This window comes from Urocitellus parryii, chromosome 3 (assembly GCF_045843805.1).
Source record: "Urocitellus parryii isolate mUroPar1 chromosome 3, mUroPar1.hap1, whole genome shotgun sequence".
NCBI classification, from domain to species: domain Eukaryota; kingdom Metazoa; phylum Chordata; class Mammalia; order Rodentia; family Sciuridae; genus Urocitellus; species Urocitellus parryii.
In genome coordinates, this window is record NC_135533.1 from 216,576,874 (window position 1) to 216,603,788 (window position 26,915).

General features: G+C 52.8%; 1 protein-coding gene across 1 annotated transcript; it reads right to left on the minus strand.

Moving 5' to 3' along the window:
• On the minus strand, window positions 1–26,031 carry LOC113193681 (long-chain-fatty-acid--CoA ligase ACSBG2-like). Its single transcript, XM_026404429.2, has 14 exons — window positions 25,960–26,031; window positions 23,165–23,394; window positions 21,545–21,633; window positions 18,925–19,045; window positions 16,695–16,778; window positions 13,895–14,044; window positions 11,306–11,482; window positions 7,545–7,726; window positions 7,243–7,476; window positions 2,956–3,173; window positions 1,146–1,285; window positions 734–980; window positions 442–546; window positions 1–88 (listed from the first exon to the last, which is right to left on the minus strand). Exons 1-13 carry the CDS (start codon window positions 25,973–25,975, stop codon window positions 473–475), a joined length of 1,962 nt encoding a protein of 653 aa, XP_026260214.2. The 5' UTR covers window positions 25,976–26,031; the 3' UTR covers window positions 1–88; window positions 442–472.
• Between the last annotated feature and the right edge of the window lie 884 nt (window positions 26,032–26,915).

Consider the following 26,915-nt stretch of genomic DNA (forward strand, 5'->3'; position numbering starts at 1 on the left):
GGCCTGGGGACAGCTGAAGGCACATTCTCTGCTGGCACTGCCCAGAATCCCCACTGGAGACAGGTGGAGTGGAGGCCCCGGACATGACCTGGGGGAGAGGGGAGAAGGGAGGCCCTGCTCATTCTTTGGGTTCCTGGCAGGTGAAACTGCCACCAAGGTTTCTGCCCAGAGGCCCTCTCCAGACAAGCCAGTGAGACGTGGAGGCTGCAGGAAAATGCCATCCTGAGCCGAGGGTCACACCCTTCCTCCCTGCAGGAAGCAGAAGAGGCAGAGTGCGGCTGTCCACTCACAGACCAGCTCTGAAGGAGGCCACGCCCCGGGGAGGGGAGCAGGAGTGAGGCCAGACGCTCCCCAGAACCCACCGTGACTCGCCCCAGGCCGAGACTCTACCCACTCCTGCCCATCAGCAGAGCCCAGCAAAGCCAAGCAACTGGACCTCACCACTGGGGCAGCCCAGGCTCTGCCTGGGCAGTCACTGGTAGAAGTTCTCGATCTGGGTTTTGTATTTCTGGGCTATGAATGGCCTCTTCATTTTTGTTGTTGGACCTGTTGAGAATGGAGAAATCGATTGAGTCATGGAGGAAAGGAAAGTCCATCCTTGCAGCCTGACCAGGAGACAGAGTCCCCTGGCCAAGACCCACAAGCCCTCTGACCCCCAAGAGGCCACATGGCCCAGATGCCGGCAAGGGACCAGCCCCTGAGGTCGGCATCGTCAGCTGCCCAGCCCGCTCACCGAGCTCCCCGCCTTGGATGGAGAAGTCCTTCTCCAAGATGACCCACTTGTGGATCCGCTGTGCCTCGCTGCTGGCTTCCAGGTTCACCGCGTCGATGCCTTGCTGGATGGCCTCGTAGATGAGTGGGTCTTGCTGCCTCACGATCTCCGTCACGGTGTCTGCCTGGCTGCCCAGGCTCCGGCAGAAGTTGATGGCCTCCGAGCTCAGCTTGTTCAGGGGCGCTCCGCTCGCCTGATCCGTCTCACACTGCCCCCGGACAGCCCTGTCACCACACACGTTCCTTGGCCAGCCCCACCCAACCCAGTCCCTGAAGACCAAGAAGTGATTTTGAACCTGCAGGCCAGCTCCTGGCCCTGGGGCCGGCCTGGGCTGGCTGTGGAGGCCCCGGGGGACAGCAGGGGCCCACCTCACCTTCAGCGTCAGCAGTATGCTCAGAAACTTGGCTCTGTCGCCCACCAGCATGGCATTACTGACGATGGGGATCCTCTCCCTCACCAGGTTCTCGATGGGCACGGGGGCCACGTTTTCACCACCAGCAGTGATGAGGATTTCTGCAACAAGGCTTGGCTCAACCAGGCCCACCCGTGACAACAGGAAACCCCCACTGGTGTGGGCACAGAACGGCAGATGACACTCACCTCCCAAATCTCAGGAGCATGCAGGCCCCGGCCCCACCTCCCTGGTCACTTGCTTTCCCATCAAGAATCCCAGTCCTAGTTCCCGCCTGGCCCCCAGGCCTGTCCTGCTTACAGGCTAGTGAAGGCCCTGGGGCCAGGCTCTGTCTGTCTCTTGCTGCTGCTTCCCTTGCCTGGCCACCTAGGAGCCTAGTTCCAGTCTTACCCTGGGGGGGTGTGTGGCATCCCTAATTCTCTAAGAATCCTTCCCCCTCTGCCCAGTCTCCAGAAATCTTCATCTCCAGAATTCACATCTCCTCCTACCCTACACCCAGAAAATTTTACTCTTTCATTCTGTGATCCTGTCTCCTCCTGTCCCAGGACCTGGCAAAGCTGCCCTTACAATGGCCATTTGTCCCAACAGCATCTTCACTGTGATGGTGCAGAACACCTCTGTGGCATGGCCTGCCCAGGGACCCCTCCCTGGGGACAGCACTGGCTGTTTCACTAGCAATCTGCTCTTTCATGCATGGCCTGGGTGGGGTGGACCACAGGGATGACCAGGTCTAACAAATCAGCATACTCCACCCCCTACAGTGAGACTCATTCTGAGACACATGCATTCCTCTTGATAATCTTTTCTCCATTGGTCCAGGGAAAGCCAGACATACAGTGTTTGCACTGGAACTACTGGAAATACTACTCTCTTCCCTTTGGAGTTAGAAATGAACCTAGACTGTTGGTAGCCTTCTTGCCAAAAACAGGAACCAGTTTATTAGCAATGGCATTAGCACAGAGAAGGAAAAAAGATTCATTGTGAAGTCATTTTGGTACCTGGATCTAGCTATGCCTGAAGCTAGAACTTCTGGATTTTTCAGTTATATTTAGCCAACAGTTTTGCTTTGCCACTCAATTTGAAATGAGTTTTCTGTCACTCATCACAAGAAATAATGTTATCATAGCCCATTTATTGAATAGTTACTGCCTATGTCAGATTTGATACCAAACGCTTTCTATATGAGTTGGCCAACTACATCGTTCTGTGTGCCAAATCTGGCCCATTGCTCAATTTTGTATGACCATAAGCCAAAAATGTTTATTTTTTTAAATATGTATTTTCCAAGTGGACAAAAGGAAGTGAAAGGAGGATTATTTGTGACACATAAAATCACGTGGAATTCCACACCCATTCCTTCATGCACCGTCTGTGGCTGTGCCAAGGTGGCATGACTGGTGGTGGCAGTGGAGACTGTGAGTCCCGGAAACCCAGAAGCACTTTCCATAGGACCTTCTCCAGGAAACCCTGGGAGATCCTGTCCATGTCATTGCCATTAACCCTCAGCCCTGTAGATGAGCATCCTCACATCCTCAGTCTACAGTGGGGGGGATGGGTGTTTCAGGGCCCGTCTCTCCCAGGTCCATCCTCCCAAAGGGAGACTATGGAGTGCCAAATGATGGAGGGGTGATTTCCTGGGCATGAGGAGGAGGCTGGGTTGTGCCCACCAGGGTGTCCTGCACAGCCCTTCATGGGAGGTGGGAAAGCCAGGAAGCCTTTGCACCAGCACGTGCAAGAGGCCCTCAGAGCCCAGACCCCGCACCAGTGCTACCTTTGATGCGGCCGGTGATGAACAGGAACCCCTGGTTGTCCATACGGCCCAGGTCCCCGGAGTGCAGCCAGCCATCCTCATCAATGGTCTCTCGAGTCGTGTCCTCCCTGTCCAGGTAGCCCATGAAGATGTGCCTGCCCCACATGCAGACCTCCCCAGTGCCGTCCTTGTTCTGCTGGACCAGCATGTTCTCACACCCACTCACGATCTTGCCACAGCTGCCAGGGGGACAGGAGTGGGGAAACCGAGGCTCAGAGACAGAGTCACCCACAGTGTGCTCAGAGGGCCCAGCAGATGTGAGGAGGGGCCTGCCAAAGTGTCTCATCTGCTAAATTCCCAACATTTTGTGAACTGGGAACCCTAGCAGTGATGTCGGCCGTTTTTTGTTTTGTTGTTTTGGGGGGCAGGGGAAGGTACTGGGGATTGAACTCAGGGGCACTCAGCCATGGAGCGACATCTCCAGCCCTATGTTGTATTTTATTTAGAGACAGGATCTCACTGAGTTGCTTAGGGCCTTGCTTTTTATTGAGGCTGGCTTTAAAGCAATCCTCTTACCTCAGCCTCCGGAGCCACTGGGATTATAGGCGTGCACAACCATGGTTGGCTGTGGATTGTTCTTATTTATTTATTTGAAGTGCTGGGCATCAAACCTAGGGCCTCACCTGTTCCAGGTAAGTTCTTTGCCACTGAACCCCAACCCCAGCCTCTGTGGTCTGTATTTATACCCATGTACATGGGAGAAGGAAAAAGTACTTAAGGATAGGAGAAAAAATCCCCCCACCCTTGAGAAAACAGCCGTGTAGACCTACACATCTACACTGCAGGTCCCCCTGACCAGGACAGCTAACCATAAGCAAACCAACCAGCTAGAATCTCGCTAGAGGGGAAAAGTTACTTCCATAAGACAGCAGGGAATCATCTGAAATCTGGATTCTTATAAGGCTTATTTCTCTAGACATACACTTGCAAGGGCAGTTTTAGGATGCAGAGATAAACATGTTCTTGCATCACTGAGATCTCCTTCCCTGGGAACTAGAAGGATAAGGGTTTAAGGGTTAAGCCTAGGAATCATCTCAGCAAGAGAAAAAAGGCAGGGCTGAGACATTCAGAACTTAAAAAAGACTTATAGCTTCTCCACTGAAGCCTTTCTAGATATGTAGAAAAATCTAGAAGCCATAAAACAAGATTGATAACTTCAACCAGATAAAAATCATACATTTCTGTACATCAAAAAACAGATTATGGCTGGGGTTGTAGCTCAGTGGTAGAGCACTTGCCTAGCATGTGTGAGGCACTGGGTTAGATTCTCAGCACCACATTTAAATAAAATAAAGGTCCATTGACGACTAAAAAATATTTTTAAAAAACCAGATTAACTGGGGCTGGGGTTATAGGCTCAGGAGTAGAGCGCTCACCTAGCACATCCAAGACCCAGGGTTTGATCCTCAGCATCACATAAAAATAAATAAAATAAAGGTATTGTAAAAAAATTAACTAAAATAAAAACCCTAATGAAAAAATGAGGGGGTAAAATATTTGTAACTTATATGAAAGACAAAGGGTTGATTTTCCTAATATGTAAATGCTAACAAATAATTCAATTTTTAATGGGAAGATAACGTAGTCAGATAGTTCAGAGAAAAGGAAGTACAAATGGGTTTTATATGTGTGAAAAGATTATTTCTAACTCCACTTATAATAAAAGGAAGAGAAAAATGGAGATATCATTTTGCATCACAGTACAAAATATCTATGTCAAACATTCATTTTATCATTATTTATGGGAACACCTGATGGGAGAAATTAAGCCCTAAATAGTCACCAGTAAGGGAACCACTTAATAATTTATGGTACGACCACTTGTGTCCTCTGGAATACCACAAAGCTGTTAAGAATAAGGCAGCTGGGGCTGGGGCTGTGGCTCAGAGGGACAGCACTCACCTAGCAAGTGGGAGGCCCTGGGTTTGATCCTCAGCACCACATACAAACCACATAAAAATAAATAAAGTAAAGGTGTTGTGTCTAAGTACAATTAAAAAAAATTTTTTTTAAAAAAGAATAAGGCAGCCGGGGCAGGGGCTCAGTAATAAAGTGTGTGCCTAGCATGCACTGGGCCCTGGGTTCCACCCCACGCACACACCACGCGCAGGCGCACACATACACAGAGCAGCTGTTCTACTGACAGGGAACATTCTCCACGTGATAAGAACCCCTTCTAACAAAATCCATCTGACTCCGAGCATAGATGGTGCCAGTCCAGGATGAGGGGAAGTTTGCCCTGAGTCCAGCTTGGGAGGGAACCCTGTTGCCTGAGCTGATCTGGTTCCTGGGTTGCAGAGAGAACAAGAGAGTTCGGAGAAGGAGGGTTCTGTGTCTGTTTTGACATGGAAAATGCTTCTGTTGAGGATAAATGTACACAGCCTATGTCAATGCCTGACCTGTGCCAGCTTGACTAGAAAGAACACAGGTGGTTTTGCCTCTGGGAGGTGGTTACAGGTTGAATTTTGTTGTTCCCCCCACCCCCTGCTCCCCAGTTCATATGTATAAGTCCTAAACCCAAGTAGCATGGCATGTGACCTTACCTGGAAACAAGGTACTGCAGGTGTAATATTTAAAAGGAGGTCACACTGGGACAGGGTGGGCCCTAATCCAGTGTGACTGGTGTCCTTACAGAATGGGGAAATGGGGACACACACACACACACACCCACACACAGTACCACATGAAGATGGAGGTGAGAGGGTGACACTCCATAAGTCAAAGAACACCAGAAAAATCACCAGAAGTTGGGGAGGGGCCTGGGGCAGATTCCCCACACAGCTTCAGAAGTAGCCGGCCCTGTCCACGTCCTGACCTGACTCCAGCCTCCAGAACTGGCAGCCCACACACTTCTGCTGTTTAGTGTGGGTGCTTCCTTATGGCTGCCCTCGGGGGCTCAGGAGAGGGCCTGGGTGGGGACTGTCATGGTGCCATCTTTAAGCCTGCTGACTCACACATCTCACTCACTGAAAAGGATCATTTGAAGACAGAGACTGGCATTGGCACTGCTTTTTGGTTCTGAAAAACACTCGGGGGCTTTGGGGTTCTGCAGAAGACAGATTTTGATGGGAGTTTAGAGGCAGGAGAGGGTTTCGTCAGGTTAGAAAGATTGAACTTATGTTTTGTTTTTGAAATGTTTTTATTGGTTGTTGATGGATCTTTATTTAATTAATTTGTTTCTATGTGGTGCTGATAATGGAACCCAGTGCCTCCCACAGCCAGGCAGGCCTCTGCCCTGAGCCCCAGCCCCAGCCTGTTTTGCTACCTCAGTTGGCACCTGACAAGGGAGAGCCCCAAGCAGGACAGGGAGGTGAGAATGGTGACACGGTGGTAGGGCCGGGTGTCAGCGAGACCCTACCGGAAGATTCTGTGAAGGAACAAGGCTCAGCCTCAGCGCTGAGCTGGCCCTTGGTGACCTCCTGGTTGTGGTATCACCTGGGTCAACCTCTCGGCCTGGGGTGAGTCCAACTTGGGAAAACCCAGAAAGGGGCCGGGGAAGTGTTAGAGATGGAAGATGGCCAAGTGGAGGGGCTTCCAGGTCACAGGACGTGAACTTGGAGGCAGAACTGCCAGCGACATGGGGGGGGCCCTTGCTTTACCTGACCAAGCAGGGATCCACGTTTCAGGAAGCTGGGCGCTGGAGGCCGGAGACTGGGGCCTTCCTGGAGAGGCCCGGAGGCCGCCTGGCCCCTGCCTCTGCCCCCAGCAGCAGCCCCAGCCCCTGCCCCTGCCCCCTGCCCCGGCCCCTGCTCCCTGCCCCCTGCCCCCTGCCCCGGCCCCTGCTCCCTGCCCCCTGCCCCCTGCCCCCGCCCCAGCCCCCGCCCCTGCCCCGGGCCTGCCCCCTGCCCCTGCCCCGGGCCTGCCCCCATCCCTGCCCCCTGCCCCCGTCCCTGCCCGGGCCTGCCCCCTGCCCCCTGCCCCCTGCCCCCGCCCCAGCCCTTGCCTCTGCCCCGGCCTACCCCCGCCCCCGCCTCTGCCCAGGCCTGCCCCCTGTCCCTGCCCCTGCCCCCTGCCCCCGCCCCTGCCCGGGCCTGCCCCCTGCCCCTGCCCCCTGCCCCCGCCCCTTCCCCTGCCCCGGGCCTGCCCCCAGCCCCCGCCCCCTGCCCCTGCCCCCTGCCCCTGCCCCCTGCCCCTGCCCCCTGCCCCCTGCCCGCGCCCCTGCCCCGGGCCTGCCCCCTGCCCCCGCCCCTGCCCGGGCCTGCCCCCTGCCCCTGCCCCTGCCCCCCGCCCCCGCCGGGGCCCGCCCACCTCAGGATGCGGTAGTCGCTGTGGGTGGAGATGGAGTGGGGCCCCGAGCTCTCGCTCAGGCCGTAGATCTCGCCTATGGGGATGTCCAGGCTCAGGAAGAACTCGGAGGTGCTCTCGGGCAGCGGCGCGGCCCCGCTGAGGAAGGCGTGGCAGTGCTCCAGGCCCAGGGCGCTGCGGACCCTGCTGTACACCAGCGCCTTGGCCATGTGGTAGCCCAGCGGGAGGTCGCGTTTCCTGCGGGCCAAGGACGTCCTGGGCCGGCGGAAGGCTGGGCTGCCCCGCCCGGCCTGGCCTCCACCTACCCCAGCATCCGTTTCGTGTTGACCTTCAGGCCCGTGTCTTTTGCCCACGTGAACGCCTTCTTCCTCAAGCTCGAGGCCTTGGCCAGGTTCTCCTTGATGGTGTCGTGCATCTTCTCCCAGATGCGGGGCACCCCCAGGAAGATGGTGGGCTTTATCTCCTTCAGGGTGTGCACCAGTGTGCCCTGCGCGGACGGTCGGGGCAGGTCGGGTCGGGGCAGGGGCAGGCCCCAAGGTGCCTGGGCGGGACGTGAGCCGGGTGTGGCACAGCCCGAGGACCTTCCCCTCGCGGAGTGGACCGCGCGAGTCCCACGGGAGCTCCTGCTCTCCAGGGCTCGGATGTGGCACCCACACCGGGAAGATGCTTGGAAGTGAGCTGAGGGGGTTAGCTGAATACACAGAGAAAGGCCAACAAGATGTGATTTGTGGCATAATGGAAACAACTTGCATGTTAAGCAAGCGGGATCAGCTAAAGAAATTGCCCAAGCTTGCAATGGGACAGTATGCAATTGTGAAAATAATAATTAAAAAGCAAGATTCACCTCCCAACTGATCTTTTGATCCCCGAAATCCCTGTCCAAATCCATGCAGGAGGTCATGTACAAATCAACAGGCCGATCTTACGTTTTACATAGAAATGCCAGGCTTCCCACAGGCAAAGCAATTTGGGAGAAGAACAAAATCAGAGGCTCCTACCTAGTTTTAAAACTTACTATAAAATAGGCTAATCCACTGTGCAGGCTTTTCCAGAACTGAGGGGGTTCCAGAAATGCAAGAATTTCAGTTTAAAGAGTGGGGAATTCCCAGGAATTCCCAGGCACACTGGGACAGGTCGCTCACCCTGATACAAAGTGCCATGACCAAGGCAGTGTGGTTTTGGCCTAAGGATGGCCGTGCTGCTCAAGGGAGCAGAGCAGAAGTCCTGCAAGAAACCTTCCATTTATAAACAACCGATTTTCAATAAAGTGCGAGGACTGCAGGGCAGGGAGAGGGACTCCACACAGTGAGCCAGGGGGCTCCGCTTGGCAACACTAAAACTGAAATGGGCATCGCCCTAAAGTGGAAGTGATAAAACAAAATTCTTCTAGAGGAAAAGAGAAGAAAATCTCTGTGATGTTAGCGTGGGCCAAGATTTCCTAGATACCAGAACAAAAGCATAAAAGGGGGAACCGTAAGTGGGTCTCATTCAAGTTAAACACTTGTCACTCTTCAAAAGACTATGTCGAAAACAGAGATACACACCACAGGACCAGGAGAGCACCTGTGAGTCTTCTATTTGAAAAAGAATTCATGGTGGGGGGGTGCTCAGTGGTAGAGCGCTGGCCCAGCACAGGTGAGGCTCTGGGTTTGATCCTCAGCACTGCATAAAAGTAAATAAAATAAAGGTATTGTGTAATTTCAATGAAAAATTTTAAAAATCATAACCAGAATATGTAAAGAACCCTTAAAACCAACACTAAGGTTAAATATCCAACCAAAATTTAAAATGCAAAAGAGTCAAACAGACATTTCTCCAAAGAAGATATACAAATAGCCAATAAACACAGGGAAAGATCTTCCCATCACTGGCCATTAGGGAAGTGCAAGTTAAAGTCGTAAGGCACCACTTTGTACCCATTAGAATGGCCGTAAAGTAATTTTAAGTGGATACGTGCTCCGGGCACCCATGGAGAAACCAGAACCTTCACACTCCCCCGTGGATGTGAAGTGCTGCAGCTACTGTGAAACACACAGGCAGATCCTTAAACCTCAAGACCCCTCAGCACAACTCTGATTGACAATTAAAAATTCTGACACTATTAGGGACTGATAAGGATGTGGGAAGATGGAACTCCTTGGATCCTGTAGGTGACTGTGGATACTTTATGCATTCAGTTAAAAAAATAAAAAAGCATGCCTTATCGAGTAACTGCAGTGGCTTAAGCACCGAGCAGAGGGGACAGGAGAGTGACTGAGAGACCGAGGAAACAGTCAAGCAAAGAATGAAGTGACAGAGAGAGTCAGCCACTCACAGAACAGGAGAAGGCCCTTCCAGGAGGCAGAACAAAGGCCTCCCCCCAAATACGTCCTCCTCACCCTAACTCCCAGGACTGGTGATGAGCATGTCTTTGGGGACAGACGGGTCTTTGCAGATGTGGTTGAGTTGAGGGGTTGAACCCAAGCTCCCTCATCACTGAGCTACACCTCGAGATCTCTTGTCTTTTTTTTTTTTAATTGAGTCAGAGTCTTGCTCAGTTTCTGAGGCTACCCTTGAGCTTGACATCCTTGTGTCTCAGCCTCCCAAGTTCCTGGGACTACAGGTGTGGGCCACCAAGCCCAGCAAAGTTGAGAATCTTGAATGGGGACATTTCCTGAATCATCCGGGCAGCCCAGTGTCATCACAAGGTCCTTGCAAGGGGGAGTCAGGAGGCCAGAGTCAGGGACATCTGACGACGGAAGCAAACTGTGGAGGAGGGTTGAGAGGGGAAGATGCTGCGCTGCTGACTCAGCAGGTGGAGGGAGGCCACCACCGAGGACCGCGGGAGGCCCCTAGAAGCTGGGAGGGGAAGGAAGGAAATGGTTCTCCCCAAGACCTCCCAGACAGAACCAGCCCAGGACACCAAGAGAGAGGCATTCCGGACGTCCGACCTCCAGAGCTATAACATAATAAAAGTGTGCCTTGCCAAGCCACGGACTGTGCGGTCAGTGATGTGGCAGTACCAGGGGGCTCACGGTGCAGCAGGGGCCGGCGGAACTCCAGAGTTTGCGAAGTCCAGACACAAAAGAAATCAAAATTCCTCTCACAGAATTACTCTGGGAAAGCTACCACGGGCGACCTCCAGCCACATGAAGGAATGTCCAAACAGACCACAGTGTGGGGAAGGGATAGCCCTGCGTGGCGGCTTGTAGAAGGTGCGTGGGTGTTCTAGCCTGGTCCCCACAGGGCACAGTGTCTTCTTTCTGGAGAGGCGGCCTTACTCAGAAAGGCCTGGCAAGTTGTGCCCCCGCCGTGGTGCGTGAGCCCACAACCAGTGACTCTGAGACACAGACCCCAGTCTTCCTGGCCCAAGGGGGGCAACTCCGTGCTGCGTTCATGTCTTAGGGCTTCCCATGGATTGAGGGAGGTTTTAGTCCAGGCAAACCGACACCCGTTCTCGGCTTCTTCCCTTGACCTTCTCTGCTCCTCTTTCACTTGAGAGCTTCCTCTCAATAAATCACAAAAGTACCCATCTCAGGTTTTGCTTCTATGTGGTCCAACCTAGGACAACAGCCGTCCATATTAGAGCTAAGAATTGAAGGGGAAAAAGGCAACGGATATTTGACCATTGGAAAAATGCCGATGAACACAGGCTGGATCAAATGGAGCGACTGGACTGGTGTGCAAAAATGTCACCAAATTGGAAACGAAAAGCAAGTATTAACTCTAGGAAAACCAAAAAGTTGTCCGCGACAGGGAAACATGACCATATAGCGAAGTGCTGGGCTAAACCGTTAAGAATGATCGACCCCGAGAGGATGGGAAGGGGGATGTGTGGAAACGGGGGAGAAAAGGAAGTCAATTTCTACTTCCCACAGTGGAAAGGTAACTGATGATATTTAAAATTCAATAAATCAAGAAAAGACGGTATCACATATTCAAGGGATCTTGGAGCAGAAGACGAGGACTGAGGAAAAAGCCTCACAGACCCAGAGCTTAGCAGGACACTGTTCCCTGGAGGGACAGCCCTCCACCCCTGGGGCCGCCCGGAGGGTGCCGTGGGGCCCAGGCCCTCACTCAGCCTTACCTTGAGCGCGTCTGATTCAGCAAAGTAAATGACGGCGCCGATCTTTATGGGCACCCACATGTCCATCATCTGCGCTGCAATATGGCTGAGGGGCAGGTAGCTGACCACCACCTCCTGATGCTCAGGGGTGGCCGTCAGCTCCAGGTCCCTCACCACTGCTCCAGCCATCCACGTGATCTAGAACACAAGAGACGCCACAGGCCCTCGCCTCCCCGGGGCCTCGCCTCCCCGAGGGCCGAGCTGTGTTCCGTCTGCCCAGCCCGGCTCCAAGCTGCCACTCGGCCCTGCTCCCAGCACCTGGGGTCCGTGGCTCCCTGTTCCCCGCCCGTCTCACAGATGGGGAGCAGCAGCACAGGGCAGCGCCACTAGCAAAGTGTGAGTGTGCCCTTCTCCCTACGTCCTCACCAACATTTGTTGTTCCTTCTAGTGTAGTTTTAATTTGCATTTCTCTAATTGCTAGAGATGTTGAACTTTTTTTTATACATTTGTTGTCCATTTGTTTTTCTTCTTCTGTGAAGTGTTTATTCAGTTCTTTTGCCCATCTATTAATTGGGTTATTTATTTGTGTGTGTAATTATTATTTTTTTTTCAGTTTTTTGTGTATCCTGGAGATTAACGCTCTGAGGTGCAAGTGGCTAAGATTTTTTTTCCCATTCTGTAGCCTTTCCATGTTTTTGACTGTTTCCTTTGCTGTGAAGAAGCTTTTTAGCTTGATACAATTCCATTTACTGATTCTTGGTTCTTTCTTGTGCTTTAGTAGTCTTGTTGGGGAATTTGGTTCCTAAGCCGACAAGATGGAGATTTGGTCCTACTTTTTCTTCTAGTAGGCACAGGGTCTCTGGTCTAATGCCGAGGTCCTTGAATCTCATGCTTATTATAAAACAATAGAACCAAACAGGCTACCCACGATCCCATCACACAAATACGCCAACAGTGAGCAGACTGGTGCTTTCCCATTTCCAGGGCATACCTTCAAGTAAAGTTTTAGTGTCTACAATTTCGCTATCTGTATTTCTCAATGTTGTCATAAATCTACGGGAAACAGTTACTGTGCTAATCTAGCCACGTGGACCTCGAAGCTGTCCCTCCAACTCACCAGGCCTGCTTCAGCCTCAGGGCCTTTGCACTGGCCATTCCCTCTTCCTGAAATGCTCTTCCTCTGGCTTCCCCCCACACACACCTACTCCCACGGTGGGCTGCTGCTTGAATATTTGGCGTGGCTCAAATGTCACCTCCTTAGAGGGGCCACCTTACACGGCTGCGATTGAAGGTGTTATGGTCTGAGTCTTAGCACAGCCTGTGTTTGCCTGTTCACCTCCCGTCTGTCTTCCAGGGATCCAGCATTGGGTCTGGCTTGTTCACTGTGGTATCCCCAGCCCTGGAACGTCCCCACCACGGTGTGTGCTTGTCAGCTGTTGCTGGGCGAGTGGACGGGAGAGAGGATGGCCAAGTCCAACACGTGGAGCATTTGGCCCCAGATATGTCCTCGGGATTAGTCCATCTCCTGCTCTGGGTCGCCAGTCAGAGGAGTCTTACTTCCATCTTGACAGGTGCTACCACTCACAGCCGCGGTCCTGCCAGTCTGAGGTGGGTCTGAACTGTCTGCCAGGGGCTGTGTTGGAAGTTTGGTCCTCAGTCGGGAGGTGGAGGGACCTTTAAGAGCTGGGGCCTACTGGGTGCCCCTGGGTCACTCAGGGTGCTACCTTTGGAAGGGATGGTGGGACTTCAGCTCTCCGCCTTCCTCTTTGGCCATAGGATCTCCTCCCACATGCACTCCTGCCATGGGACCCTCCCCAGAGCCAGTGCCATACTACTTGGACTCTCAGTCTCTAAAACTAATAGCTCTTTTCTTTATAATGTTAGCCTGCCTCAGGTGTTTTGTTACAGCAACAGAAAACAAACTAATGTAGAAACCACTACTGCCACTCCTGGGTAGATTTTTATATAGATGGAATCATGTGACATGTGTCCCCCTTATTCTTTTATAACAAGGATCAAATCACCAGCAGCTCTGGGCTCTGCCTCTAGACCCACAGTCAGCCCTCCTGATCCAGATGTGGGTTGCACATCCTTGGAGTCACGCAACCACAGATGGAAAATATTCAAAAAAAAGGAATCGCGCCTGCCCTCAACACGAACAGACTCTTTTTCCTTGTCCTTATTCCCTACACAGCACAGCACAAGGACTCTGTGCATGGCTGAGGGTTTCTGAGGCATCCACCACGATTCGAGGTCTGCGGAAGTCGCGGGCAGGGCCACGCACACCCCACGCTTCCACCCGGCACCCGCACACGTGGCGCTCGGAGCGGTCCGAGGGGGTCCCGAACCACCCGCTGTGGCCGTCCAGTTTCTCCAGCCCACCCCGCTGGCCGGAGCCCACACGCCCTGCTCTCCCCGCTCTCATTTAGAAAATAGAGTCCACCGGTTTCAGCTCTCTACAAACCAGAGCCCGGGGGAAACGCTCCCCTCCCGCAGGGGAGGAAGCCGAGGCTTGGAGAGTCAGGCCTCGGACAGGTCTGCCCTGAAGGTCCATCTCACCCCCGCTCCGAGCGCCCACCCCGCCGCCCACAGCCCAGGGCTGGCGCTCACGTTGTCGTGGCTGAGCAGGACGCCCTTGGGGAGGCCGACGGTCCCCGAGGTGTAGATGATGACCGCACACTGATTGGCTTTCTGGGTCTTGATGATCTGGTCCAGCTGGGTGTCAGGAATGCCGTTGCCAAGTTCCATGAAGTCATGCCACTGTGCATGGACAAGAGAGCCCAGGATGGGGGCGGCCGGCTCCGGGGGACCCACCCCCTGGCTGGCCCCCGCCAAGGTCGGGCTCTGCTCCCGCAGGGCTCCAGGCCCCTCGAAAGCTCTGCGCCTCCCAGTGCCGTCGCCTCTGAAATGGGAATGATTTCAGGACCCACTCCTGCGGAGGTTCCAGAATCCACTCATGGAGGAGGAGGAGGACCAGGAGGAGGGGGAGGGGGAGGGGAGAGGAGGGGAGGGGGAGGGGAGAGGAGGGGGAGGAGGGGGAGAGGGGAGAGGAGGGGGAGGAGGGGGAGGAGGGGGAGTGGTGGCAGAGTGTGTTTTCCAAAAGTGACAGTGATGCCATTTATGGTATCACATCTCTTTGGGGGCCTTGCCCCTCCCTCGGTGAGATATGGTGGCCCTGCCCTGTGGTTCCTGGCAGAGCTTTGGGTTGGCTCTGCGCCTTCCAAGACAGGCCATCAAAGGCAAGGCAGTGTCCACCTGGCCAGCTGCCTCCCAAGACATCCTCTGTGGGAAACCGACCAGCAAATGAGTCTGGGGTCCCCTGGTCAGAGCCCCGCAGCCATATGGTGAAAGCACAAAGAGACAGGGAAAGAGGCTGGAGAAGTGGCAGCTGAGAACAGGGTGAGCACTAGGGCTGGGTAGGGCATGGAATTTAAGACACACACACCCCTTGGTAATCAAGATGAATAATGTTACAATGCAATTCAAACGTCACTATTAATGCAAAAAATCTGATGACTATATCAAAATTTTAGATAAAGACTGGACCATTGGGTCCAAGCCATAGCAGAACCTGCAGCCAAAAGAAAATTGTGTGTGCCTGTTACATGTTCTTTTACATATTTTAAAGTGGTCAGTGGTTTGTTTGTTTTTTTGGGGGGGGGACTGGGGATTGAACTCAGGGGCACTTGACCACTGAGCCATATCCCCAGCCCTATGCTGTATTTTATTTAGAGACAGGGTCTCACTGAGTTACTTAGCATTTCACTTTTGCTGAGGCTGGCTCGGAACTTGAAATCCTCCTGCCTCAGCCTCCCTAGCCACTGGGATTACAGGTATGTGCCACTGCGCTGAGCTTCAGTGGTTTTATTTTTATCTTCTGTGGAACTGGAGATGGAACCCAGGGCTCCTGTGTGTTAGACAAGTGTACTACCACAGAGCTATATCCCCAGACCCAGTAAATGGTTTTAATAAAAAATATTGTTGGGCTGGGGTTGTGGCTCAGCAGTAGAGTGCTCGCCCCACCTGTGTGAGACCCTGGGTTTGATCTTCAGCACCACATAAAAATAAATAAATAAAATAAAGGTATAAAAATTATAGATGAATTTATATCTGTTGTTAAAACCACACACACACACACAATAAATTATGGCTTGGGTATCAGTAAAATATTTAACTTTCAAATAATGTGAGTTGCAGGGCTGGGGCTATAGCTCAGTGGTAGAGCACTTGCCTAGCATGCGTGAGGCACTGGGTTCAATCCTCAGCACCACATAAAAATAAACAAAATAAAGGCATTCTGTCCACTTACAACTACAAAAAAATATAAAAATAGTAATAATGTGAGTTGCATATTTGAAAATCACTTACACTTAAGGTATTCTCACAAAAAAAACAAGTATTTAAAGTAATCTAGGGGCTGGGGTTGTGGCTTGGAGGTAGAGCGCTTGACTAGCATGCGTGAGGCACTGGGTTCCATCCTCAACACCACATAAAAAATAAAGATATTGTGTCCACCTATAACTAAAAAATAAATATTTTAAAAAATAAAGTAATCTATATGGTAAATAGTTTGATTTAGATATTCCATAGTATATACATATATGAGAATATCATATTGTAAAACATAAATATGCATAATTTTTACTCATAAAAATAAATTTTAAAAATGTGTTTTAATACATCTAACTTTCAATTTTTTGGTATTTTTTCAACCACCTTCATGTTCTGAAAAAAAAAATGAAATGATTGTTGCTGTTTTAATCCACCAACTTTGGGGGATGTGTCCTTATCCAACAATAAGTAACCAGAACAGGCACCTTCCCACCGCAAAAGAAAAAAAGAGTCCCGAAGTCCCCCAGCTTCCCGTTACAGGGTCCCGTCCACTTCCATGACAAAGCCTCACCCATCCCTCCGCAAGGCCAGCCTCTCCTTGGCTCTCTGCCCACTTCCTTTAAGAGTTCCCACCCACTTCCCTGACCAGGTCTAGGGCTCAGGGCAGGCCACGCCCATGCCCCAGCATGGCCCCACCTACTCCCCACATGGCCCCACCCTTTCCACCTAAATGGCCTTATCCACTCCCCCAGCACGGTCCCACCTCTTCCCCAACATGGCCCCACCCCTTCCCCAACATGGCCCCACCCCTTCCCCAACATGGCCCCACCCCTTTACATGGTCCCCTCCACTCCCCCGCAGGGCCCCACCCACTCCCCAGCATGGTCCCTCCCACTCCCCAGCATGGTCCCTCCCACTCCCCCGCAGGGCCCCACCCACTCCGCAGCACAGCACCTCTCACTCCCCCCCCATGACCCTGTCCACTTCCCTTACCCCTTCTCTGCTTGCCCATGGACCGACTAACCCACCTCCCTGGCAAGGCCCCAGTCCCCTCCCCGCGCCCGCCTCCCCCACTTACAGAGTACAGGTTGTTGCTTCTCTCCTTCAGTGGAGGCTTGTACTGGACGATTGCTTTTAGGGTCGCCAGCTTGCTTCGTGGAATCTGAAACAAAGTTCCCTGTGGGGCTTGTGGCCACCCAGCCCTGGGGAAGCTGACGCTGGCAGAGTCTCAGCTCTGTCCTGAAGCAGCTCCAGCCTTTTGTCTTTCCCCGCCCGCGCTGCAAAGCACTGCTCTGTCTTGGCTGGTTTGGGCTACCGGATTCTTTGGGGTCGCATCAGTAGTAGCCTGCAACGGGCAAGAGTGGATGAAGGCCACCGCCTGCGGCCGGGCGCTTCTCAGGCCGTTCTGCTGCTCTGCGTGGGACGCTGGCGGGCGAGCTAAGCATGTCCTGGTTCTCCCCTTTCCAGCGACCTGCACTAGGCAGCAGGATTCGGCTAACCTAGGCAACAAAATTCTTCATGAAGGTGGCTGGCACTGGACACGCTGGGAGCCGGCTACCGGGCCTAGGACTGTACGGTTCAGGCGACTGGTGCGATTCCTACGGCCTGTTCGTGCAGAGGAGGGCACTTTTATGGCGTTATCTGGCCAGCCCAGAGAGAGAGCCACCTCCGGCATGCCCTGTGCTCAGACAAGAAGCTGGTGGGGCAGCCGGGCCAGAGTTTTCCAGGGGGAAGAACCAGATGCCCAGCAGCCTGGAAGAGGCCCAGCCTAGGGAGTTTGAGGACCCCAGAGAGCATGGCCAGAGGGGACACCAGGACAGTGACAGGGAAGGAGGCAAGAAAGGGTGGTGAGGGCCAGCGGGGTGGAGCAGGGAGGCCAAGGCCAGGAGTTTAAGCTGTTCTCACAGGAGACAGGAAACCTCTGGGGGTCAAGGGTCATGATCACAGGAGGGCCATGATCATTGCCCCAAATCAACGCTCTCCCGCGGAGCTTGATATCCAGTTTGAATCTTTTATACAGAGCAACTAGAACAACAAATCCGTCTCTCCTGAACTGCGCCTTCCACAAAACTAGGAACAGAAATAACTTGTTATGCATGGGAGGCCAGACATGCCAGAATCAGGGCTGTAAGGTATGGCATCCAGGGAGCTGTAGAGGGAACCGTCAGGGCATGTGGCGTATTTCAGTGACAGAAAACTCATATTAAGCCAATATGCATGGCAGGAGGAAGGACCCCACCCACCCACCATCACCCCCGGCCCCTGCCATAGTGTGAACAAACAGCGGTGACATGGGTATTGGAGACCACAGCAGCAGCACTTAAGAAAGCAATTCCCAGAAGCTTAGGGCTGGAGCTGTCTGTCATTCCTGAACCCTGGTATGGAAGCTCAGTGGCTCTAGCTGGGAGTTTGTTGAGTTTGGACAGTGTGCCTGAATTTCAGACATGGGAAAACACATGATCGACGTGATCAGAAGACGCCATCAATGGCAAGACACGTCTGTTCTCTAGAGATATGACAAGTCAAGAACTGTGTGACTCAGAGGCTTTGGAGCTGAATAAGGAATTTGGTGGCCTACAAGTCTCTTCCCAGGACTCTCCTACCTTCAGGATCCTCCTGCCAAAAGCTGATGCCGGAAACTGCAGCTCATTCAAACCAATTTTTACAACATTTATACAAAGATACTACCAAAAGGAAAGAAGAAGAGAGGCTAAGTTTCCTTGCACACAGAGAAAACTCACCTGAAAATCTCACCACAAAGTGAAATAAAATTGCAATCCAGCTTTCCAGCATAAAATTTAAAAGGTAATGAAGCAGAGAGCACAAAGCAGACATTCAGGTGCTCAGGGAAGGAAGGGCCTGTCACCAGGGGAAAAAAATGAAACAGTGGCAGAACTCAGGAAAGAAATAGAAAAGCAAAGTCATTTCAGAAATGAAAACAGTGACAAGAAATGCAGAAAATGTCAGGGAGCGTGGAATTGAAATCATCGCACTCCTAAAGGAAAGATAGATCGTGTCTGTAAAATAAAATGGCATCCATAAAATCATGCATAAATGCATTTTTTGCGTGGAGGTTGAGCCGTCAACTCAGTTACTGTTAATTGGAAATTAAACCCCCCACAGTCTGCTGCCTCCACCAAAGCAGCTTCCCCTGGACCTTGGTGTGGTCATGGAGGACTCTTCCCGAGCCCATTTCAGGGGGAACCCCCATCTCAATCATTAGCATCTACCGGGGAGTCCCATGAGGCCTGGCCAGAGCCCTGAGGTCTCCGGGTGGCTGCAGCGGGCCGTGCTAGGTAAGGCTTTACCGAAAGTATTTTCTGTAGCTGTTGATCGTTTTCAACCAGCAGGACGTTCACCTTGGCGTGCGAGATGACATATTGACAAGCATCGGCAGAATTGGTGGCATAAATACCAACACAGAGGCCCCTGGGGAAAGAAAACACATTTGCATGTGTGCTCAGTCCCCTGGCGGTGAGCGGGCAGGGAGGTCAGGCAGAGGAGAGTCTGCAGGCGGGTTTGGAGGTCACAGTCTCAGCACCCGCTTAACCACATTGAAAGCAACAGAAGTGACATCCATGAGGAGCGGGAACTCCTACGTTGTCACCATGACAGTGGATCACAGAACCCTGACCACACCCCACCGTACCCCAAGAGAGAAGAGGCCAGCGCAGGGGCTGCTTGCTCAAGGTTACATGGCAAGGAGGGGTCAGGCGTGGGATCTGAGCCCCCAGCCCAGGCCTCGGCTCCTTCTCCACTCGCTGTCTTTGGTTCTCACGTGTAACCTTTATCATAACCAAAACTGACAGGGCTTACTATATGCTTAAAGTATCTTTTATTTCCTCTTTACAACAACTTTCAGGTATTATTATTAGCTTCACTTTTTGCATAGAGGAGACTTTGTGTTAACAGATGTAAATAACTGGTATATGTCCTCAAGGTTATGTAATAGTAACACTAGGCTTACATATAGGTACATGGTGTATTCTTCACTACTTTAGAATCATTTTAATGGTTTTTTTTTTTGCCAAGTTTTTTTTAAAAAGCCAATTTGTCTACTTGTAGAAGTTATTTCCTGTCACTTTTTAGAAAATCACATTTCTTCTAACATCATCACTTATGTTTATTGTTTTATATTATTTCCCTAGGATTGATGATTAGAAATGGTATTACTGAGTCAAAAAATGTAAATTTTTAATGTTAACAAAGCCCATTTGTCAGCCTTTTATTTTATTTTTATTTTGCTTTCTGTGTCCCAAGAAGACTTTGGATACTCCAGGTTGTGAAGATATTCTCCTGTGCTGCCTTTTTCCAGAAGCTTTAGAATTTAGCTTTTGTGATTGGGTCTACAGCCCACCTCAATCTAAGTTTGTGTACGGTGTGAGGTAGGGATCGAGGCTGACACATTTCCATGTGCACATCCAGCACGATTGGATGACTTTGGTGCTTTTTTATGAGAGTCAGTGACCAAGTATATGTAGGTCTATTTCTGGGCTCTCTGCTCTGTTGATCTTAGTTGTGCTGCTAGATTGTGCAGGAAACCATGCAGGTTATAATCATGTGAAACAGTTACCCTCATCACCGTTTGCAGGCATGCGCTATTCTAGGCTCTGTCAAAGGGCTTAATCCTGTGAGGCTTGGAGGCATATTGAAATCATCCTCATTTTCCCAGATGACACAAGATCTTGGGAAGACCCATCGCTCTAGACTAGACTCAGCTGCAGTCTGCGACCAGAGCCCACCCACGCACCACACTGTCTCACCATGCTGCCCTGAAGCACAAATTGACTCTTTGTTAAAGTTCATTCCAACCCACTAATAAGTCAGGACTGATACATGCTCGTATGAAATTCAGAAGTCGAACATACTGGAGTGTGTAGGTCTTCATGCCCACACGTGTTCATGCTATGTCTGTTTTGGCCATCGGCCTCAGTTTCCTGTGTGGGCTGCTCCATCCCTGCCCACGCTGGACACCACATTCACTCTTGACGGGCAGCATCGTAGGACCTCAGTAGGGCAAATGATCACGGGATGCAGAGTCTCTCGGGATCCATGGCATCCCTCACCTGGGGAGTCTAAACGGGTGATTCTGTCCCACGGGGGTACACTTGGAAATCCTGGGGACATTTATGGTTGTCACAACTTGAGGGTACTTGGAGACCAGGGATGGCTGGGATGTTCCACCACAGAGAACGGTTCAGCCTCAGAGGTGGTCAGTGCCAGGAGGGGGAAACCCCGGTGTCGACAAAGATGGCTGATCTTTTTCCTTTAGGGATTACACACAGAGACTTCACATGGGCTTTCACTTGACCATACAGATGGTCACCATTTATGAAATACCTACTGCATCATCTGGTGAATTATGCCCCAAAGGTGGATTAGACAGTCCCCATCCATGTGGAACTCAACTCCGGGGCGTCCTGGCCCCCCATAACTCCACCATTGGCAGAGAGGTTTCCTCTGGAGACAGGACAATATAAATTCCATGTTATTCACATTTCATCATAATACAAATTAAATGAAAGTGAATAAATGAGGCCTTATGCAGCCGGAGGGATACAACGAGGGGTTTTCTGGGTGCAGCTGACCAAGAGCCTGGGTCTGGGGCTGGCCCTTCTGCCCCTGGCTCTGTGAGCCTTGGCTCTCTCCTCTGTGCCTATGGGTGGCAGGGCCCACTTCACATTGCTCTGTGAGAGCCCCGTGCTTGGCCCGTGGTCAGAAGTCTAGGTGTTATCTGTGATCACTACTTTGAACAGAGTTCTCTCGCTGAAGGAAAAAATGTACCGGCTGAAGGAACGCCATCACCTGACCCGAGATGAGAGTGACTTGTGCGTGGGTCCCTCCTGCCCGCTAACCTGGGGCCGGCCATGGCTGCCGGCCCAGGGCGGTGGCTCCCCGACACCCCAGTGGACCAGGACGGCGCCTTACCCTGCCAAGACGGCGCCGAGAGCCGCGATGAACCACTCGACAGAGTTGAATCCCAGGATGCCGACCCCGTGGAACCGCTGCAGGCCCAGCTGGAAGGGAAGGGAAGGCAGCGGGAGTCAGAGAGCTGGTCAGCCGTGATCACCAGGATGTGAGACGTGGGCTCCAAGGTAGTCAGTGTCACCACGGAAACGCGACTCTGGGAGGTGGGTTTGCCTCCCCCTGTGACACTCCATTTGTCTCTCAGAATATGAGTCATCTTCACCGTGCAGTGTGCCGTCCAGGGCGCTGCCGTCCAGGGCGTCCATCCCCAGAGCTTCCTCCTCTCCCCATCTGGCAGCTCTGTCCCTTCTGACACTGGCGCCCGCCCAGTCCCAGCCCCAGCTCCCACCGTGCTGCTTCTGAAGATGCAGGTGTGTGGGGAGGGGGTCCCGGGGGTGGGACCGGGCGGCATTTGTCCTTCTGTGACTGATGGCTCCTGCTCGGGGCGCCTTGGGTCACTCATGCCGTGGCACTGCCAGGTTCTGTCTGGATGATAACCCCCATTACCCCCTGCTACTTGACCACCGTGAATGGCAGTGGCGAGCGCTCGGCCGCACAAATACCTCCCTGTGCCCTTGCTTTCAATTTGGATATCCCCCGGGAACAGAGCTGCTGGACACATGGGGATCCCAGGTCTGATGCCTAAGGACCGCCGTACTCTTTTTCAGACGGGCCCAACCGTTTTGCATTCCAACAACTGTGCAAGGTTCCCAGTGTCTCGGCGTCCTCACCAACACCTGTTATTTTATGGTTTCTTTAAAACCCTCCACTGGGCGTGGTGGTGCACACCTGTGATCCCAGAGACGCAAGGCTGAGGCAGGAGGATGGCAAGTTCAAGACCAGCCTGGGCAACTTAGTGAGACCCTGTCTCAGCAACAGAGCCCTCCCTCAAGGTCAATCCCCAGGACAAAAACCCCAAAACCACACACACATATGTATAAATGTACATGTATGTGTGTGGACGTTTGAATAGATGTGAAATTATTTTTATGTCTAATAACAAAAGTGCTCGAGAGAGTAACATCCTATAGTGATGAATGGCACACTTTAAAGTGCAGGCCTACTGCAGATGTGGCTGATAACGACCCAGGAAAGTTGAGGAAGCTGGCTGTCTTTGAGGGAGACGCCCTTTTGTTCTGGGTACCACATATGTAACTTGGACAGCTTGTCGGCAGCCTCAGGAGGCGCCCTGAGCCAGAGCCACCCAGCAAAGCTGGCCCTGGATTCATGGGAGGAAACAAACATCTGTCATTTTAAGTCACTGCAGGATAACTTGTTATGTAGCAGTGACTGACTCCTACACTGAGATGCCACCATAAGGGACAAAAGCCAGATTCAGAACCTTGGGTGTAAAACTGTGCAAACGTGGAACTTGTATGATATAGACATACGATTTGTTCCCCAAAAGGACATGCAAAAACACTGGCATGGTGGCTTCCTCCACAGGGAACCGGGTGGCCGGGGGTCAAGGGCTGCGGGGAGCCCTTTCATCAACTGACTCTTGCATGTTTCAGAGCTTCGGTGTCTGGTACCAGATCCCCCTACGTGGACCCCGCGAACGTGTGGTCCCAACCCGCTCACCTTGATCAAGGCTCTGGCGGCCTTCCGGCAAGCCTGGTAGTACTGGTGGAAATTCAGAGCTTCCCATTTCTCGTCATCCTTCCACGAGAGAGCCGGGTAAGAGCCGAAGCGCTGGACGGACTCTTGAAACAGCTCAGGGATGGTCATGGGGGTCTCGTGGCCTGGCCCGTGCTTCGAGAGCCTGAGGAGGACTTGTCCATCCCGACAGGTGGTCCACAGCCTGGTAGGACCTGTGAACAGCCCAGGGGTTGGGGGCGGGGACTTCGTTAAGGGAGCACCCCGGGAGGGGGTGACTGGGGTTTGGAGACCAGGTGCTGAGCACTTAATTCACCCCCCTCCTGGGGTAAGAATGAGTGGGCAGAGCCGCTCTAGTGAAGCTCCCGCTCTCCTTTATGAGTCTTTATCTATTTCTTTATTTTGGGCTACCGGGGATTGAACCCAGGGGCACTCAACCACTGAACCACAACCCCAGCCCATTTCAATCTTTTATTTAGAGACAGGGTCTGGCTGACTTGCTTAGGGCCTCCTCGATAAGTTGCTAAGGCTGGCTTTGAATTTCACGATCCTCCTGCCTCAGCCTCCTGAGCCGCTGGGATAACGGGCGTGGATCACCGTGCAAGGCTCAATTATTAATTTTTATGGCCCCTTTCAATCACTTATTATAAAAAATTCAAGCATGTAAGAAAGTGGAAAAAACGATGGCCAACGCCCGCTTGCCCACCACCTACGTGCCGCCGCAGCTGGCATTTTGCAGGGCTGGCCAATCACACACCCCCGGGACACGCCCATCCTCCATATCCGGCTGCATTTCAAATTGAGCTGAAGCTACCCACCCACCTCAGCCCTAAAGGACTGTGCCTCTGAACCATTAACTGGAGTCCACGTCACAGGAACGTTTGGGAACAGAAATGCTTCCGACGTTTGGGTTGTTTTCGGGTTTTAGAACATCTGCCTGCACCTAACGAGGTGTCTTGAGGATGGGACCCAGATCCAGGCACAGAGTTCCCTTAGGTGTCACGTGCACGCACACAGACCGAAGGTCCTTTCGCATTGGGCCTGTGGTGCGGCTGCACTTCTGCGGCCACCCGGGCGTGGGGTCGGGTGTGGGATCTTCCTCCTGGGTGTGGTGTTGGTGCTCATGAGGTCTGGGTTTTGGAGCATTTGGGTTTGGGATTTTCAGGTTAGGGATGCTCAACCTGTATTTGCATGGATTTTTTTTTTTTTAAGGTAAATTAGCACCAAGTGACTCCATGTGCTTCAGCCAGTGATGGATTGTGTCACTGTTGGGCTCTTTCTGCTCTATTCTGCTACAAAGTCGGAGAAAGCTTCTGTCCAGGAGAAGCCCCCTGCTGGGCGCAGTGGCACACGCCTGTAATCCCTGTGTCTTGGGAGGCTGAGGTAGGAGGATGGCGGGTTCAAAGCCAGCCTCAGCAATGGCGAGGCTGCTAAGCAACTCAGTGAGACCCTGTCTCTAAATAAAATATAAAATTGGGCTGGGGATGTGGCTCAGTGGTCGAGTGCCCCTGAGTTCAATCCCTGGTACCAAAAAAAAATTAGAAGCCCCTGCCCTAACAGCAGACACGTGCCGGGGCGAGACATAAGCTCGTATTTGGCAAAGCCATGGAGCGAGGGGAATGTCCGTTGCCTAACTTGGAAGCAGGGGCTTTGCAGGTGGACTTGGTTAAAGATCTTGAGGTGAAAACATCATGGAGGTAGGGTGACCGCCAACTCTAGTGACGGCTGTCCTCCCACAAGGGGGAAAGGACACAGAGGCAGGTGCCACGGTGGGAAGCAGCTGGTCCCCTCCAAGCGCGTGTTGAACTGAGCGGTCCCGGCGGCCGTGTTGGAGGGGCCGGTGAGAGGGGTGGATGCCGTTCTCGGGGGACCGGGTTCTGGGGGAGCGGTGAGCGAACCCCGCCCTCGCAGGACTGTCTTAGCCCCCGTGAGTGGGCTGTTAGGGAGCAAGGCCCCGCCCGGGCTCTGCCTCCTTTGCCTGCGCCCCGTTGCTGCTCTCTCGTGCCCCCCCACAGACCCCACGGGCCCTGTCACAAGGCAGCACAAGGCCCTGGCCAGTGACCGCGCTCCGTCTTGGGCTTCCCGGCCTCCAGAACAGGAACCAACCTCTTTCTGTGACGATTTCCCTAGTCTCAGGGGACGGACTGAGACCCAGGGCTGGAGCAGTTGCCCACCAGCCGGAGAACCCCCAGGACGGCCTCAGCCACAGGAGCCGGGAGACTCGACCCTGATCCTCCCTCGGAGCCTCTGAAGGCCCTGCCTGCGCGTGGCTTTGATCGGCGGCCTCCAGAACCGGGCTGTCCGCTGTGGGGGCTCAGACGCCGTCCGGGTCGCCTGGTTCTGACAGCCTGGGAGGCCGACCACGGTCTCTAAGCTCATCGCCCACGGAGAAGGGGGCACCGCGAGTCATCGTGGGGCCACCATTTATGTGCTCCGCAAGGCACACGGGGCTGCGAGGGTGGGCGCAGGTCTGCATGGTGGCTCGAGGCCCGGGGTCGCTCGGCGGCCATCACCTCACGATGCCACGTCATCGGGACCCTGGGCGGCTCCTGGGCACTGGCCCGACAGGGGCCACCATCCTGAGGGGGAGGAGCTGCGGTCAGTGCCTGAGGGACTTGGGCTGGACTCGTGAACTGGGCCCGCGACCTGGGGCCGGCTCCAGGCCGCTGGCCACTTCCCCCGTGTTCCCTGGGAGCGGTGCCGGACTGAGCAGGGCTGCGCAGGGCGGCTGGTCCCCGGGTGCCATCAGCGTGCCCTCCCTTCTCTCGGGAGCGGCATACCTTGCGCTTCACTCATGTCTGTCGTAAGGCCCTGGGTGTCTTTTCCTCGAGACACTGGGGTTCAGCCCTTCCAGCTTCGCAGGAACCATTCTTCGCAGCACTACGAGGCGAGAGAGGGGACTTAGCGACATGGCAAAGGGCCACTCCCAGCCACAGGTCATGTCTGCCCAGAATCCTGGGATGGATTAGTCATGCCTGCCCCGAGCCTGGAAGGAGAGGAGCTGGCTGCCAGATAAGAGGATCTGGAAAGCTCAGAGGGCGTCCACCTTGGAACTCAAGGTCGAAGTGGGTGAGGAAATATTCTGGAACCTCTCACGGGAAAGAAACTCTCCCAGTTTTCAAGGAACTCTGCTCTGGCCACCTGGCCTTACAGAGAGTCGCCCCTTGGTATGTGTTGGGGATTAGTTCCAGGACCCCCTGCAGGCATCAAATGTACCTCAAGTTCCTCCTGCAAAGTGACACGCGAGTTCAGCATTGACACAGAAACGGCACCCAGCCTGCTGGAGACTTTAAATCATCTTGCCATGATTTATAACACCAGGACCATGCAAATGCTATGCAGATCGTCGCTGCACTGCATTGTTTAGGTTATAATGACAAGAAAATATAAATGTCCAGGACACATGCAATTTAAAAAATATATATATTTCCATTTTAAGATTGGCTGGGTTTGAGGATGTGGAGATGGAGGCCTTACTGTGTAACATGAGAACCCCAATAGCATAAAGAGAGGAACAGGGTCATTCTTGGCATATTAAAGTTTTAAATTTTTCCACAAGGCAGCAAATATCATCAACATGATCTAAAGGTCAACAACAAACCAGGGAAAAAATATAGGCAAGATTTCCAATAGATAAAGGTTGTATTTCCTTCAAATGTAAAGAACTCTGGTGAAACAATGAAAAAGGGTCCCAGACCCATTGAGAAAGTGGGCAAGGGACAGGGTGAGATAATTC